The sequence below is a fragment of the Rhinolophus sinicus genome, chromosome 14 (genome assembly GCF_057876585.1).
Source record: "Rhinolophus sinicus isolate RSI-liver-muscle chromosome 14, RSI-T2T, whole genome shotgun sequence".
Taxonomy (NCBI): domain Eukaryota; kingdom Metazoa; phylum Chordata; class Mammalia; order Chiroptera; family Rhinolophidae; genus Rhinolophus; species Rhinolophus sinicus.
Genome location: NC_142514.1, coordinates 45,500,993 through 45,517,782, shown reverse-complemented (window position 1 = coordinate 45,517,782; position 16,790 = coordinate 45,500,993). Strand labels below are relative to the sequence as shown.

Genomic DNA, 16,790 nt, shown 5'->3' with positions numbered 1-16,790 from the left:
TTGCCTTCCTTCTTTTTTCTTCTAATAGCCAATCATCTTTTACATCTTGATGATTTTCTTTCTGCCTCATTACCAAGCATATTCTGTGCTGTCCTGTTTCTGGGCCTTTCTAGGATCTTTTTTTCTATTATAATCCCTCTACTTATTTAACTTGTACTCATTTTTTAAGGTCCATAATACATATATCCTCCTAAATATAACTCCCTGATCTAAATTTTCAAGTAATCTGTTCAACTCTGTTCTTTAAGCACTTAACCTTCTATGCCCTATACCAGAGGTTGGCAGACTTTTTCCACAAAGGGCCGATAGTATATATTTTAGGTCTTGTGGGCCATATGAGCTCTGTTGCAGCTACTCAGCCCTGCTGTTATAGTGTAAAAGCAGCTATCGTCAATAATTAAAGTTGCCAATGAATCAGCATGGCTGATTCCAATACAGTTTTATTCATTGACACTGAAATTCAAATTTTATTTGATATTTCAAGTGAAATATTCTTTTGATTTTTTCCAAACATTTAAAAATATAAAAACCGTTCTTAATTTGTAGGCTGTACAAAACCAGGCAGTAGACTGGATTTGGCCTGTGGACCATAGTTTGCCAATCCCTGCTTTATAGCATAGCTATTGTTATATGTGTGATTTATTTATATTTCTACTAAATTAAATATTTTTGAGAGTAATTATTTTTTATGTTCATCTTTAAAATTACCACAAAAGTAATATAATGCTTAGCGTAAAGGTGGGCAATTCACTTGTTGATGAGTAACTGGTAGATGTTTAATTTTCCATAACAGTCTTTATGTAATATGATTCGAAGCAAAAAATGAACTAACACAATACCAGGAAAGATACTGATAAAGAAGGTAGTAAGTTCTAAGTTTCTCAGTTTGTGCCTCAGTCTTTATTTTTGTTGTTCTCAGCATTAGTAGAATTTAAATGACAGTATTGTGTAACATTGCTAGTAAATTCAACTTTCTCATAATTCAGTGGTGACTAGTGAGATTAGTAATAAGATGTATGGCATCTTTATTCACTAAAGTTACCAAATTCTCAGATAGCTAGCATTAGTATCTTTCTTGTGCATATTAAAAGCCTCATTCCATTTACTATTTTTTGTGACCAAACCTATAATCATTAGCGTTTCTGAGGCTTATTTGAGATGGAAGAATATTTGACCAATTAGCATCAGGGGAAAAAACCTTAAGTGGTGGGACAGCCTTCACTTGAAAAGTTGTTGGAGCTGTATGGTTTGGATGCATTTTCGTTGAATGTAACTCTGAGAGATACTAATTGACTATGGAAGGTTGGGACACTAAGGTTCTATCCCTTTTAAGTCTGTGGCATAAATAGCAGCCAGGCTTTCCTATAAAAATATTCCTGGGGACCACTCTCAATGAATATTGAGATGCAAATGCCATTGGTTTGACCTAATATGATATTTGTTGTATTCTTATAGTGACTGGAAGTACTTCTAAACTGTGGGATAAATGTAATTTGTGGATGTTCCCTGATGTCTTTCTTTTCTTTGACCTGTTAGTCGATACACTAATTTATATTTTGGTAACATTATTTATTTCTTTAGCAATGGGATAATTGATGTAAGGCATTTCATAGAGAGCCCAACTTGATACTAAGTTATTTAAAGATACCTTTTTTTTCATTTTTTCACAAAAGGATAATGCAAGTTACTTTTAACTTGAAGCTGTACTCCTATAATAGTAAAACATTTTTCCACGGTATGGTTTTAAAATATACACTTATAAAAATTCATATTATTTTTTTTCTATGTAATGTGTGTTAGAATTGGTTTATAAATGTAGAAAGCCTTGTTTTAGTCTCCTCTTTTATACAGTTTCCAAACTAATGAAGACCTCAGCATCAAGGTGGTGATTATTAATGAATACCCAAACAGTAGAATTACTCAGCCCATTAATAAAAATGGGATGAGAAATTTCAGAAACAGTGGTAACTCCCTTGTCTGGAAGTAGGAGTTAGTTACTTAGAGTTTGGGAATAAACAAAATATTTGGACTGGAAGAAAAATTAAGCATGAATCCTGAAATTAATTTAAAAATTACTCAAATATACAAGTGCAATAATTATTTATTTTTAATAGTTTATTGACTATTGATCTGTTTTGTTTTGTTTTGTTTTTCATATGAAGGTCTCCTGATTTTCATGAAGAAATCAAGGTTAAACTCCCTGCTACTTTAACTGACCATCATCACTTGCTTTTTACTTTTTATCATGTTAGTTGTCAACAAAAGCAAAATACTCCTCTTGAAACTCCTGTTGGATATACAGTAAGTATATTTTTGTTAAATATTTAGCTCTTTGGTCTTAAAAAAATAATTATAATATTTAATATATGGTTGAAATATATATTTTTTAAATCTGATTCCACAGATTGGTTAGCAAGAGTCAAGAAAATGCTCATTGATGTAACTAACTTGTGTAAAGACTTAGGTGTTGTTCCTGATTATTGTGTGTTTACCCACTGCTACAGCATAAATATGATAGTTTTAATGTTCTTCAGAAGAAAATTGTTTGAATGTAAAATGATTAAAAGAGACCCTTGGCAGTGAAATACATTCTTTTTTTTTTTTTTTTTTAATTGGGGACTATTGGGGAACAGTGTGTTTTTCCAGGGCCCATCAGCTCCCAGTCAAGTCGCTGTCCCTCAATCTAGCTGTGGAGGGTGCAGTTCGCTGGCCCATGTGGGAATCAAACCAGTGACCTTGATGTTATGAGCACCGCGCTCTAACCACTGGGACAATCGGCCGCACACCCGCAACTCAGCTCCAAGCTCAAGCTGCTGTTTTCTTTCCTTTTTTTAAATTTTTGTTGGGGAATATTGGGGAACAGAGTGTTTCTCCAGGGCCCATCAGCTCCAAGTCGACGTCCTTCAATCTAGTTATGGAGGGTGCAGCTCACTAGCCCATGTGAGTTGAAATGGCAACCCTGTTGTTCAGAGCTCTGCTCTAACCAACTGAGCCATCCAGCTGCCCCCATACATTTTTGATTTAACTAACGGCAACTAAAACCCTTGAATTTTTGAAAGTCATGATTGAATTGCAAAGGTATACCTAAGGTGAAGGACATCATAATGCAGAAAAATCATGTCTCCACCCAAAAATCAACATTTGATTTTTTTTTTTTTGTCTCTTGTAGTTTGTGACATGAATTTTGCTAAATGTAAGAAAATAAATTTATGTTCATACTTTTAAATTTTGTTTTCAACATTCATGTCTAATCAAATCTTTCCCTATTTGCATTGGTGTACTTTGTTTAAAATTGATACACTTTGTGGCTACCAACTTTCTACTCTCAACATTCCCTTGGCTAATAAGGACCTCCTAGAGATTGATATATTGCATAGTTACTAATAATAATGTTTTGGGATCATCCTTAATAAAATATTGGCGGGGAAACTTTAGAGGAATTATAAGGCATATAATTAGGTAATTAAATCTGCTTGGTGTTTGGGGATGAGACAAATGTGGCTCATATCAAGGTCTTAAAACAGATTTTCTAAGTAATTACTTTTGTAACAAACATATTTAAATGAATATTGTTTCCTTTTTATTTAAAAGTGGATACCAATGCTTCAGAATGGGCGATTAAAGACTGGGCAGTTTTGCCTACCGGTCTCACTGGAAAAACCACCACAGGCTTATTCTGTACTCTCTCCTGAGGTCAGTATCTCTCATGTCCATATTCTCCAGATTGAATGAAATGGGTTTTTCATTATAAAGGTGTTTTTCTCAAACAAGACCTTGGTATTCTGTCTATAAGTATGTAAATAATGAAGTAATAATAATATTTTCTCCTATAATTAAAATTACCCTACAGAATACTTAAAAGCTTTTATGGTATTTTTAAAAATATAAGTATATTCATTTTTAAATCAAAATAACACATGTGAAATATAAACTCAAAAAAAAGATCAATTTGGAAAATTTTTATGTTGTAACATGATAAGTTTCTTTAAATAAATGAATATCTCTTTCTTTTAGTAGACAGCATTTCACTAACATGGTAGAGGGAGGAGAACAGATATAAATTAATTTTTTAGAATCTTTGGCAATTGATCGTATATGTGAAAATAATGTAGTTATAAACATACGATACAAGAGACATTAGCAGCTTTGGTGATGACATGTAACTTGAAAGAAACAAACAAAAGTGCTGGAAAAATCTCAATCAAGAATTAGTGCCACTGTTCAAAAACCAAAGTGTTTTTTGAGAGAACTATTACATGATTGTTATTAATGTCTCTTAATGCTTTGACCATAACTGTTTGTAAACATTAATCCAAAATATGTAATGCGAATGTTGTCCTGGTGGCATTTATTTTCAGAACTCGAAAAGTATTCATAAATAAATTTGTATTGTTTTTTTTTTTTTTTTTTTTTTTTTTTTAAAGGCAATATAACGCTACTGCTCTGACTTTCTCACCATTCTCTGTCACCCACTCTGCCTTAGCCACATAGCACATACCTTTGCTGGTCACAACACATGAAATGCACATTTCTACCTTAGGTCCTTTGTACTTACGTTATGTGAACTATACATAACATAAAATTTATTATCTTAACATGTGTGCAGTTCTGTGGCATTAAGTATATTTGCATTGTTTTGACAACTAGCTTCTAAAAATAACTTTTTAGTTGCCATATATATATATATATATATATATATATATATATATATATATATACTAAAGAATGCATTTTTTTTACTTTATTTTACAAATTTAACAAAAAGTTAGTTATTGTGCTATATATAATCCTTTGGGACTTGCTTTTTGCATTCAGGTTCATATTACCAAAATTGAGTGTTTCTTAGAGCTTCTTTCAAACTTTCTCCTGCCTCTAGGCCTTTGAATTTTCCTGATCTTCACATGGCTGGATTCTTTTCATTATCTAAATTGTCCCTCCTCACAGAGGCCTTGCCTTACTTCATGAATTTTCAACTCTTCCCTTCTCCACACTGATGATGTATTCTATCCTTTTTAATCCAATTTCATTTGCTTAATACTTACCATTATTTGAAATTATCTTTTTTTTTTTCCTTGTTTTTCTCTATCCCCGCTAAACGGTTGGTAAGTTCCCTGAGAGCAGACCTTATGTTTACCATGAAACCCCCGTACCTAGAAAACTATGTAGAGACTTCAGTAAATATTTGTTGTATGGATTAAATAGAAAAAATAATCACAGAATTATTGGTATTAGCTAAAAATGAAACATGGAAATTACCTGGATGTCAACCAAGAATTTAATGTTTAATTATATTTTTGTACATCCATACAATGGTACAGTAGCTAAGAGGAGTTAAATGGATTTAAATATCCCAATAGGATATTTATGATAAAAACAAACAATATAGTGGCAACCAAATTCAGTATGTAGGTATATATTAGTAATTGTGTAGGAAATAGTTTGGGTGAACACACAATGTGATTTATAGATGATGCAATACAGAATTGTGCACCTGAAATCTATGTAACTTTACTAACAATTGTCACCCCAATAAACTTTAATTTAAAAAAGAAAAAGAAAAAAAGCAAACAGTTTTGAAAATATACACCAAAAATAGCAAAGTTAATGCTCGAGGGGTGTGGGATTGTGAAAGTTTTTGTTGTTGCTTTTTAAACTTCATACTTTTGGAAGGAAGCATAGAATAATTTCGAGGGTTTCACTCTTGGCTCCACCACTTACAGTTGTGTAACCTTGGGTAAGTTTCTTAATCTCTCTGCTATGGACTGAATTATGCTCCCCCCCCCCCCCCCCCCGCCCCCCAATTCATATGTTGAAACCCTAACCCCCAGGTGTGATAGATAGTATTTGGAGATTTGACCTTTGACCTCTGGGAGGTAATTAGGTTTAGATGAGGTTATGAGGGTGGAAATTAGTTATAAGAAGAGACACCAGAGAGCTTGTTCTCTGTCATGAGGACACAGTGAGACAGCAGCCATCTGCAAGCTAGGAAGAGGATCTCACCAGTCGCTAACCATGTTGGTACCTTGATCTTGGACTTCCAGTTGCCAGACTGTGAGAAAATAAATTTCTGTTGTTTAAGCCACCTAGCATGTAGTATTTTATAATAGCATCTGGAGCTGACTAAGATATTCTCTTTGTGCCTGAATTTTCTCATCTGTAATTGAGGAGAATAATTGATGCTTATAATAAAGGGTTATGTTGGTGATTGAATGACATAATAGTATGCAGAGCATTTAGAATGGTGCCAGGCACATAAAAAGTGTTCAAGTAGCGTTTGCTACTATTATGTCATTTCTATTACCACACTGCTTGTTATAATGTTTTAAGACAGCAGTTCTTATTTTAATAAGCATCAAAATTACCTGGACGGTTTGTTGTAACACCAATTATTGAACCTTACCCCTAGAGTTTTCGATGCAATAGATCTGGGCCTCGGGCTTGGTTTTCTACATTTCTAACAAGTGCCCAGATGATGTTTATGTTGCTCAGATCAAACCTAGAGAAACATTATTTTTAAAGAAGTATGTGTTCACCTTTTACTTGTGTATCCTATTAGTTTTATAACTGGAAACAGTGTTTTTGGATTGAAAGAGCTACTACTGTTTCTTTCTTTGAGTACCATGTTTCCACAAAAATAGACTGGGTCTTAAATTTTTGCTCCAAAAGACGCATTAGGGCTTATGTTCAGGGGATATCATCCTGAAAAATCATGCTAGGGCTTATTTTCGGGGAAACATGGTAGTTTTAATTCACCAGCTTTAAAAAAAATTTTTTTTTCTAAACCTGTTACTTGCCTCAGTAGAGATACTGCATTTCTTACCTATTTATGTTGAATTTTGTAACAGGAAACTGACTTTATTTGGTTTTCTTTTCTACCCATAAAAATATGAAACAGTGGAGAGGAAATACCTCTTTTAATTTTTTAACTTTTAATTTTTTTGCCAAGACTTTGTGTTTTTTGTCATTTGTTTCACGGATATTCATAATTGCTTGTTGAAGTTATTTTTTACGATGGCTGCTTTGAAGTCCTGTCACATCTGCCCAACATCTGTGTCATCTTAATATTGGTATCTGTTAGCTTTTTCTCATTTAAGTTGAGGTTTTCCTGGTTCTTGGTATGATGCGTGATTCTTTATTATATCCTGAACTTTTTGGGTATCATGGCTTTAGCTCTTATTTAAGTCTTGTATTTTAGCAGTGGGGTGTGCGGCTATTGCCAGGTGGAGGTAAAGGCCCACATTCCTCACTCTACATTCGGTTGGGATGGGGGCTTGTTATTGGGTGGAGGTGGGATTTCAGGCTCCCTGATAGGCCTCTGCTGACACCTCCTTGGCTGTGGTGGGGAGAGGGCACCTGTAACTGCTTTTCTCTTGGCCTCCACTGACAGCACATTGGTGGGGTACTTCTTACCACTGGGCTAGGATCAATTCCCATCTTCTCTGATACCACCCAATGTGTGTGGGGATGGGTGGGGATCAGGCACTTCATGACAGCCAGCTGAGGGTGGAAACCCAGGCTCCCCACTCAGCCTCTGGAGGTGGAGAGGGGCTGCAGTTCCTTTCTTTGTGTTTGGCTAGAGTAGGGCAATTACTGGCTTTGACTAAAGAGAGCAGGCTTTTCTTGGTCTGCTCCTTTTGGCATTTATGTGTTACCAGCTTCTCTAGCACCTAGTCCAGGATATATGAGGCAAGAGTAATACCCAGGAAACACTGCCTTATACTTTTTTCCATTTTGAGGTTCCCTATCCCATCTGCATTTTTCTATCCACCTTTCAGTCTTTATTTTATCTATCATGTTCAGGGTTTGTTTGTTTGTTTGTTAGTAGTACTTAGCAGGAGGAATAGAGAAAACTGATGTACTCTCTTTTAAAAATAAGTTTCTATAATTTTAATTAGCATTCTTAGCCATTTACGTCTGAAAACAAAATGTTTTCTCATCTTTAAAACAGACTTCCTTTGCTTGTGAATATTTTAAAACCCAATTAGTACGCAATAAGAGTGTTTAAAATAGAAAAAATAGAATATTATAAATCATTAAAATAATTGTAAATGTGAATTTATTGGCATGAAGAGATTCACAATGTAATATGTGAAAAACAGGTTTGAAAATAGTATGTTTGATATCACCTATGTGTATAAAACTATATTTTCGTAGAGGAAGATTTGGAATCATGTAAAGGGATATGTCACTGGGAAGATAGAATTTCAAGTGTGTATTTTCTGCTTTTGTAGGAAACATTGATTTTATAATGACAATATAAGTTTGATATTTATTTACAGTGTGTAAAAATATATTTCCACAGTATTTTTTCTCACTGAGATATCGTAATTTTTTTGTTTGTTTTCAGAATTCATAATCAACTTACGCATCTGTGATCATTGTATTTAATATTTTATAGGTTCCTCTGCCTGGCATGAAATGGGTAGATAATCACAAAGGTGTTTTTAATGTTGAAGTTGTTGCTGTTTCATCTATCCATACACAAGTAAGTTTTAATAATTTTTATGATCAAATTTCACTTGAACATGTTGAACATATTGTCTAGTACTTAAATCCATTTTGCTATCTGCTGTAAGACTTATGTGAGTATATGTTAGTTAAAAATATAGATTTAGAAGTTACTTTTTAAAGGAATCAATAAAATGTCATTTAATGTTAACGAAAGCAAATATTTTGCTTTTCAAAATGTCACTGACTTCATTTTGAACAATTAGGTAATTTTCCCCCCTAAGTTTCTGGTACATAGCAGAATACTTAGAGTTGAAAAGCATCATCCAACTCCTTTTATTGCTCATAGACTCAGATATTTCAAATGAGAAGAGTTATTAGGGGTCATTTACTCCATATTTTTCTCTGTATTTCTGGAATATGCCAAGCTCTCCTCAAAGCCTTTATATTTACTCTTTCTCTAGCTGGAATGCTTTTCTTCCTGACATTTGTTTGACTTCTCTTCATTAAGGCTTCTGCTTGCCGCAGAGAGGCCTTGTCTGGTGACTCTTTTAAACATAGCAGCCCCATTACTCTGTATTGTCTTAGCCTGCACTTACTACTGTTTCTTGCTCTTGCGCGCTCTCGCACTTTCGCTTTCTCTCCCTCTTTGTGTGCATGTGTGTATGTACATATATGTACATTGCCATTTGTTTGTTGGTTCTCTTCCCCATTAGACTGTAAGCTTGAAGAGGGTCAGGGATGCTGTTACCTGTCAAGGAAGGAGCCTTCCCTTCAAGGACCTTACAATGTAACTGGGGAAAATGTAAAAATAATTACAATATAGTAAAATTAGTACTACATTAGACACGAACTAAATCCTTTCAAGAACAGAGGGGAGAGCTGTCTATTCTGCAGGGAGCTGAGATGTTGCATTGATAAGTAGGCATTTACCATGGTGGGGAGTGCAACTCAGGTGATAAAAAGCAAGAGCAGAGGCAGTAGTCTTTTTAACGATAGGCAGTTAATCTGGTGTGAGTGCAATTTAAAGTACATGGGAAATCGTTATCGATGAGGATAAAAGAACAGGCTAGTAATAGATTATGAAGGACTTTCAATGCCCTAGAATGCAGAGTCCAGGTAGATGGTGATTTCTAAATTAAATAGGAAACACGAGAAAAGTAAATTTGGGAGCATGCTAACGGGGAGCAATTATGGAGCTATAATGAGTTTATTTTTGAGCCTGTTGAGATTGACATGCCTATGCCCTTCAGATGAAGGTGTCCTATAGGCAGTTGTAATTAGTTTGGAGTTTAGGATTGGAGGTACCAGAATAAGTATGATAGTTAAAACTATACTGGAAAGTATGATTTTTCCAGAGAGAAATTGTAGAATGAGAAGAGGCAAGTGTTTAAAATGGAATTCAGGGGTTCTCCAGCTTGAAAAAGGAAGGGGTGATGTGCAGGGGTTCCCAAGCCACCCTAAAAGTGAGTGATTTTTTTAGCGGAACTCACAGGATTCAGCGTGTGGTCATATTCATAGCTATGATTTATTTTAGTGAAATATATAAAGCAAAATCAGCTAAGGAAAAAGAGGTCAAGTCCAGAGGAAACAAGACACAAGCTGCCAATAGTCCTCTCCTAGTAGAGTCACACAGGGTGAGTTCATGTTGTCTACCAGGGAGGCTCACTAGAGACTCGGTGCCCTGTTTTTCTGGAGACTTACCACATACTGTGTTCCCTCGAAAATAAGACCTAGCCGGACCATCAGGTCTAATGCGTCTTTTGGAGCAAAAATTAATATAAGACCTGGTATTATATTATATTATATTATATTATATTATATTACATAAGACCCAGTATTATATTACATTACATTATATTATATGATATAAGACCCGGTCTTATATTAAAATAAGACCGGGTCTTATATTAATTTTTGCTCCAAAAGACGCATTAGAGCTGATGGTCCAGCTAGGTCTTATTTTGGGGGAGACATAGTAACAGTAGATTTCTGGAGTAATCACTAGTATTTGAAGTGGCTACTTTATAATAATAAATTAAAATAGATGTAGTGTTTACTTGGAAACAATATGTATACTTACGTACTTTTTTGTATTATCAGTTAATATGAGATATTTTATTAACGGTCCATAGTTTGAGGAATATACAGAGTTCTAATTGTTTAGTGCTTTTATTTGTTCTTTGTTTTAGGATCCTTATCTTGACAAGTTTTTTGCTCTGGTCAATGCTCTGGATGAACACATGTTCCCAGTCCGAATTGGTGACATGCGAATCATGGAAAATAACTTAGAAAATGAATTGAAGAGCAGTATTTCAGCATTGAATTCATCTCAGTTGGAACCAGTGGTCCGATTTCTTCATCTTCTGCTTGATAAACTGATACTTTTAGTTGTTAGACCTCCTGTCATTGCTGGCCAAATAGGTAATTTACTTATGTTTGGAGAATCATAAAATTTATAATTTGACATTCCTAACTTCAGAACTGGGACCATGCATGATTCCTATTTCCTGTCTGTAAGGACTGTGTTTGATTTTGGAGGGGATTGTTATTTACTTGTTTCTGATGCCAGAAAAGGATAACTTTCTTTTGTTTGTTTTTCATAAAATGTGCCATATGGACTTCTTCTCAAATTATGGAAACATATTAATTTATTCATTCACCAAATTCTTAGTAAGCACTTATTATGTACCCAGACACTGATAGGCACTGTCCAATTACAGTTCCTGATTTTAAGGAACTTACAGACTAGTTAGCAAAAGAGGCAAACATAAATCATGTTGCATTTTACATGACATATAATCTATCTAGTCTACATTTTCACTCACCAGCTGTCCTCTATTTTATATAGCTCTTTTTTCCTTTATTAACTCAAAAGCTATATGTTTTTTCCTTCTGTGTTGTTCTAGGAGAGGTATTCCTGTTTCACACCCTTTTTCCAAGATTTATTCCTCTACTAATGCTAACAGCTTCCACATAATCCTGCAAAGTAGTTGACCTTGTGAGAAATTTCAGCTAATCTGTTATAGAAATTTTGTGTTAAGTGATAGAGGAGTATGCAATGCCTTGGGATTTTTTTAGGGGCCACTGTAGTTGCACCTGGAAATGTTGAGGGAATTAGAAATAATTAATTGTAAATCGGAGGGTTGGTGATTAGAGATGATAGGTGATGGGGGAGTTGGAGTGTTCATGACATTTCAGAGAATTGAAGGGTCTGGTCTTAATTAGGGAGGTAACTTGACCCAGTTCGGCTTTTATAAAGATGACTGTACTGCATGGAAATAGGTTGAAATCTGGAGGAAGGGAGACAAATTAGGAATTGTCTAGAATTTTATACAAAAACTGTGAGGTCCTGATAAGAGACAGGTAACAGTGAGGTGGAGAAGAGAGGGTGGGTTAAGAGCTATTGAAGAGACATTGTAGAGTCCCATTACAGACGTCATAGGAGAAGATTTTAAGGGGAAAAAAAATAAGTGTTCGTCATTGCAGTTTGTATAAGTAAAATAATAACAATAGTAACAAACATTGGCATAGCACTTACTATGTACCAGGCATGGTGCTATGTCCTTTATTTATATTAATGTATGACATCCTCAAAACAACTCTGTATGTGGGCGTTATTAGCGTCACCATTTTCTGAATGAGTAAAGTGATGAACATAATGCTTAAAAAATTTGCCTAAGGATTCAAACCCAAGCAATGACTCCAGAGTCCCACTTTTATCCATTGTACTTAAGAGAAGTGTTCACTAGTGAAATTAACTAGAATAGTGTCAGTCAAATAGTGAAAGTCGAAAACAGATTACAGAGAAAGAAGTAGTGAACAGTAGATGATGAAAGGAATACAAAAAGCATATCCTACTCTTTAAAGATACTTAGTTAGATGAGGAAGCAGGGTTGATTAGGGTATAAGAGTGGAGAGGTTTGAGCATGTTTATCTGCTTTGAGAAACTACTTGCGGGTCGGAGGGGTGAGAAAAATTCCAGATATAGGAGTGTGCAAGAGTTTAATTAATGAAGCAATCCTGTCGGATAACAGTGAAGGTGGATAGATCATTCTTATGCAGGAGACAAACACTGCTTGCTTTGGCAAGGAAATAAAAATTCCTTTGCATTCTGATAAATTTGTGGTAAAAACTTGAGGACTTTCATGCTTTATACATTCCTTCTGAGAAATAAAAAGCAAGATTGCTGAGAAGGAAGTAGGTGGACCTGAATTTTGAAGAGCATACTGATGGTTTGAAATAGCTACTCTGAGGAAAAGGAATTAACAAGAAGCACAAGTAGGATTGCTAAGCCCCTTAGGTTTCTCTGGCTCTAGTCTCTTTCTCTTCTAGTTCAGTGTGTATAGATTAATCTTCCTAAATGACCACTTTATTTGATTATTCTACTTTTAGGAAAACTTAATTGACCTCATTATCTGTTCATAATTTCCTGTCTTGATTAAATAAATCATAAAATCTGAGACTATTGCTCACAATGGCTGTTTGGTTTACCCATTTTTTCAGTGTGCTATCAGATTTCCTAGTTTGTGCAAAATTCTTATTATATACTGATCTGAATGACTGGGTAGGCTTTGCTTAGCTGACATTGAAAATGCTGTACAGTCTTACCTCAACCTCTTTTTCTACTCCTTTTTCCTTCTAATTCTTTTTACATATTCACGCATTGCAGTCAAGTTGTTTATTCACTAATCTCTTTTATTATCTTAAGTTGATATTTTTAACAATCTACTTTTACTGTTAATATTTTTAATTTTTTAAAACAAAAGTAATATGTGCTCATCATATGCTATGTAACTTTTCAGCAAAATCTTTAAAATGAGAAGTTCTCAAAGGTGATACATAAGACAGATTTCTTTTTTCTTAACGTACTTCGTATGGTTTTACAAAATAACGGGTACCTGTTTGATGGTGTACAATTTTCATGTTAAATTAGTAAAATGAGTTTTTCTTCTAATTTTGTTTACAAAAGTATTTTTGATTCAGCTAATACAAGGTATCATTACAATCAACATCAAATATCTTTATACACTTACTGTATATAATCACTATACTTAATGCATATAGACATGACAATACTTTGATCCTTTTGGAACTTACAGTCTAAAAAAATTAATGCAAAAATATTTTCCTCCTTCTTAAAAGTTAATCTAGGCCAAGCATCTTTTGAAGCCATGGCATCGATTATAAATCGGCTTCACAAAAACTTGGAAGGAAATCATGACCAGCATGGCAGGAACAACCTTCTTGCATCATATATCTATTATGTTTTTCGCCTACCAAATACTTACCCTAATTCACCATCACCAGGTATTTTATTCTTTTTACTATAAAATTGTCTTGCATAGATTGTGTTCATGGCAAAATGAAATAATTTTATAGTCCATAGTGTGATGTGTTTATTCAACAGCAAACATTTATTGAATGCCTGCTAAGTGCTATGGACTATGCTAGGTGCTAGAGTTAAAAGGATACATTTAAAAGCATCATTTCAGGTCACATTTATGTTAAAAGTTACATTTTAAAGCATCATTATTTATACAGCTTCCTTTCATTTGAATTAAAGGGATTTTGGTTGAAATAATTCTTGGAAACGAACCTTGAAAATAATTTCTTCTGTTTCCAGAAACATTTATCATTCCGTGTTAAGATAAGATAAATAGAATGTTGTATTTGTCATGTGGAGTGCTGTTGGACATTAAAGAAGAGTTATGATGGCTCAGTTGTTCCCTGATTGGTAACCCTTTGAAACCTACAATAATGTAAAAGATTATTCTCTAGAAAAGTTCTGATCTCTTCATGGTTAACAAAATAATATAGCCTTTCTGAATATTAATGCTGAAAGTAGTTATCTGCTTTTTATATGACGTTGGTGGTAGTGGAGTTAGTGGTGGTGTTGGGGTAGGGTATGTCTTAGTTTGAATTACTTCAGTTGTTCAGTTATTTAGATATGTGGTGCATACCTTTCAGCCTACTCACTTATTTGTCTGTATGAGTCATCATCACTAGTAATAATGGTAAATGCCCTCCCTTTTCCAGCTATTGGCAACGTTAACATTAATAATGGTGACAAATAATTATGGCATTCATTGTGAAAGCTAGGTGTAATAGTAATATGACTCAGAGTTTTTAAGCTCATTTTATTTTTTTATTTTTATTGTTATCCCCCCCGCTCCCCTTGCCCTTTGGCAACCATTAGCTTGTTCTCTATAACTATTAATACAAGTCTGTTTCTGTTTTGTTTATTCATTTGTATTGTTTGTTTTAGATTCCACATATAAGTGAAATCACATGGTATTTGTCTTTCTCTGTCCAACTTATTTCACTTAGCTTAATACCCTCTAGGTTTATCTATGTTGTTGCAGATGGCAAAATTTCATTGTTTTTTATATGGTCAAATAATATTCCTCTGTGTGTGTGCGTGCGTGCGTGTGTGTGTGTGTGTGTGTGTGTGTGTGTCCCATCTTTATTCATTCTTCTATATATGGGCACTGAGGTTGCTTTCATGTCTTGACTACTGCAAGTAATGCTGCAATGAACATAGGGGTGCATATATCTTTTCTAAGTACTATTTTTGTTTTCTTCGGATAAATACCCAGAGGGGAATTGCCTGCTCGTATAGCAGCTCTGTTTTTAATTTTTTGAGGAATCTCCATAGTGTTTTGCATAGTGGCTGCACTAATTTACAATCTCACCAACAGTGTACGAAGGTTCCCTTTTCTCCACATCCTCGCGCTTGTTATTTGTTGACTTATTAATGATAGCCATCTTACACATGTGAGGTTATATTTCATTGTGGTTTTAATTTGCATTTCCCTGATGATTAGCGATGTTGAGCATCTTTTCATATGTCTGTTGGCCAGCTGTATGTCCTCTTTGGAGAAATGTCTATTTTGGTTCTCTGCCCATTTTTTAAATTTTTTTTTTTTTGGTGTTATTTGAGTATATATTTTGGATATTAACCCCTTATTAGATGTGTCATTTGCAGATATCTGCTCCCATTTGCTAGATTGTCTTTCTGTTTTGTTGATTGTTTCCTTTGCTGTGCAAAATCTTTTTAGTTCAATGTAATCCCATTTGTTTATTTTTTTCTTTTGTTGCCCTTGTCTGAGGACACATATTCAAAAAAGATATTGATAAGACCATTGTCAAAATGTTTACTGCCTATGTTTTTCTGCTAGGATTTTTATGGTTTCAGATCTTACATTTGTCTTTAATTCACTTTGAGTTTACTTTTGTATATGGTGTAAGAAAGTAGTTTACTTTCATTTTTTTTGCATGTATCTATAATTCATATGGTTATGTCAACTACTGTAATATAGAACTTCTTTGTGTAGCTATCATTAGGTCTTGAGTGTTATTCTTATTTATAGTGTTTTTCATTTAGAAACAAAAACAATTCGTGATCGTTATGGAATTTTGTAAAATGGCAGAGATTTTTTTCCAGGTCCTTTCCTGACTAATTTTCTTTGTTTAATTATGTGCTATTTTATACACAATTCTAGGTCCTGGGGGTTTGGGAGGATCAGTGCATTATGCCACGATGGCTAGATCTGCTGTGAGACCTGCAAGCCTTAATTTAAATCGTTCTCGGAGCCTTAGTAATAGTAATCCAGATATATCTGGGACTCCCACATCACCAGATGATGAAGTACGGTCAATCATCGGCAATAAGGTAAACTGAAGATATACATCTATAGATTTGGTTTTCATTTATGAACAAATGAGAAATGTCCAATTATTTAAATTTATTCTTAATTTTAAAATGTATTTGAGTTAGTAATAAGCAAAAAATTGTACATTTCTATCCTATGTGTAAATACCAAAGGTTTCTGTTGAATAAGCTTGCTATTACAAACTGGTTTATGCACTTTGCTCAAAAAAATCTGCCAAATCCTAAAACTTGTCCAGGATTACCCATCACATATTACTCACTCTTGTCTGTCTCATACTTCATGTGAAAAATGGTTAGATTGATTTCCTGTAAAATTAAGACACCAGTGTGACTGCGGTGTGGAAGGGACATATTGATTCAAAATATGCGTCCCCCTTCTTCAAAAAATGTCAAGCACAATGGTGAGCCTTGATTGGTAATAGAGCCACATTTTCTATGGAAAACTCTATATATGATGCACCTGGATTAGAAAAATATGATTTATTTAATGATGGTTAATGATTATCCCAGACAACAAGGATCACACCAGCTAGTATAAGAGATACCTGAATTTTATTTAAAGCATTCATCTTTATGACCCAAAGAAATATACTTAAGGAACAAACAGTTATTGTATAAAGTACAAAAATAACCCCGAGTTTAAATAAGCTGGACAAAAGAACAGTAA

At 34.2% G+C, this 16,790-nt stretch overlaps 1 protein-coding gene across 11 annotated transcripts in view; it reads left to right on the top strand.

Moving 5' to 3' along the window:
- DOCK7 (dedicator of cytokinesis 7) overlaps window positions 1–16,790 on the top strand; it is a 188,340-nt gene that overhangs the window by 102,059 nt on the left and 69,491 nt on the right. For all 11 annotated transcript variants that reach the window (XM_019731324.3, XM_074334828.2, XM_074334825.2 and 8 more), the window contains exons 17-22: window positions 2,163–2,301; window positions 3,592–3,693; window positions 8,399–8,485; window positions 10,641–10,872; window positions 13,594–13,758; window positions 15,954–16,123. In XM_019731324.3, the coding sequence (XP_019586883.3) occupies window positions 2,163–2,301; window positions 3,592–3,693; window positions 8,399–8,485; window positions 10,641–10,872; window positions 13,594–13,758; window positions 15,954–16,123 (895 nt within the window). The remainder of the gene's footprint in view (window positions 1–2,162; window positions 2,302–3,591; window positions 3,694–8,398; window positions 8,486–10,640; window positions 10,873–13,593; window positions 13,759–15,953; window positions 16,124–16,790) is intronic.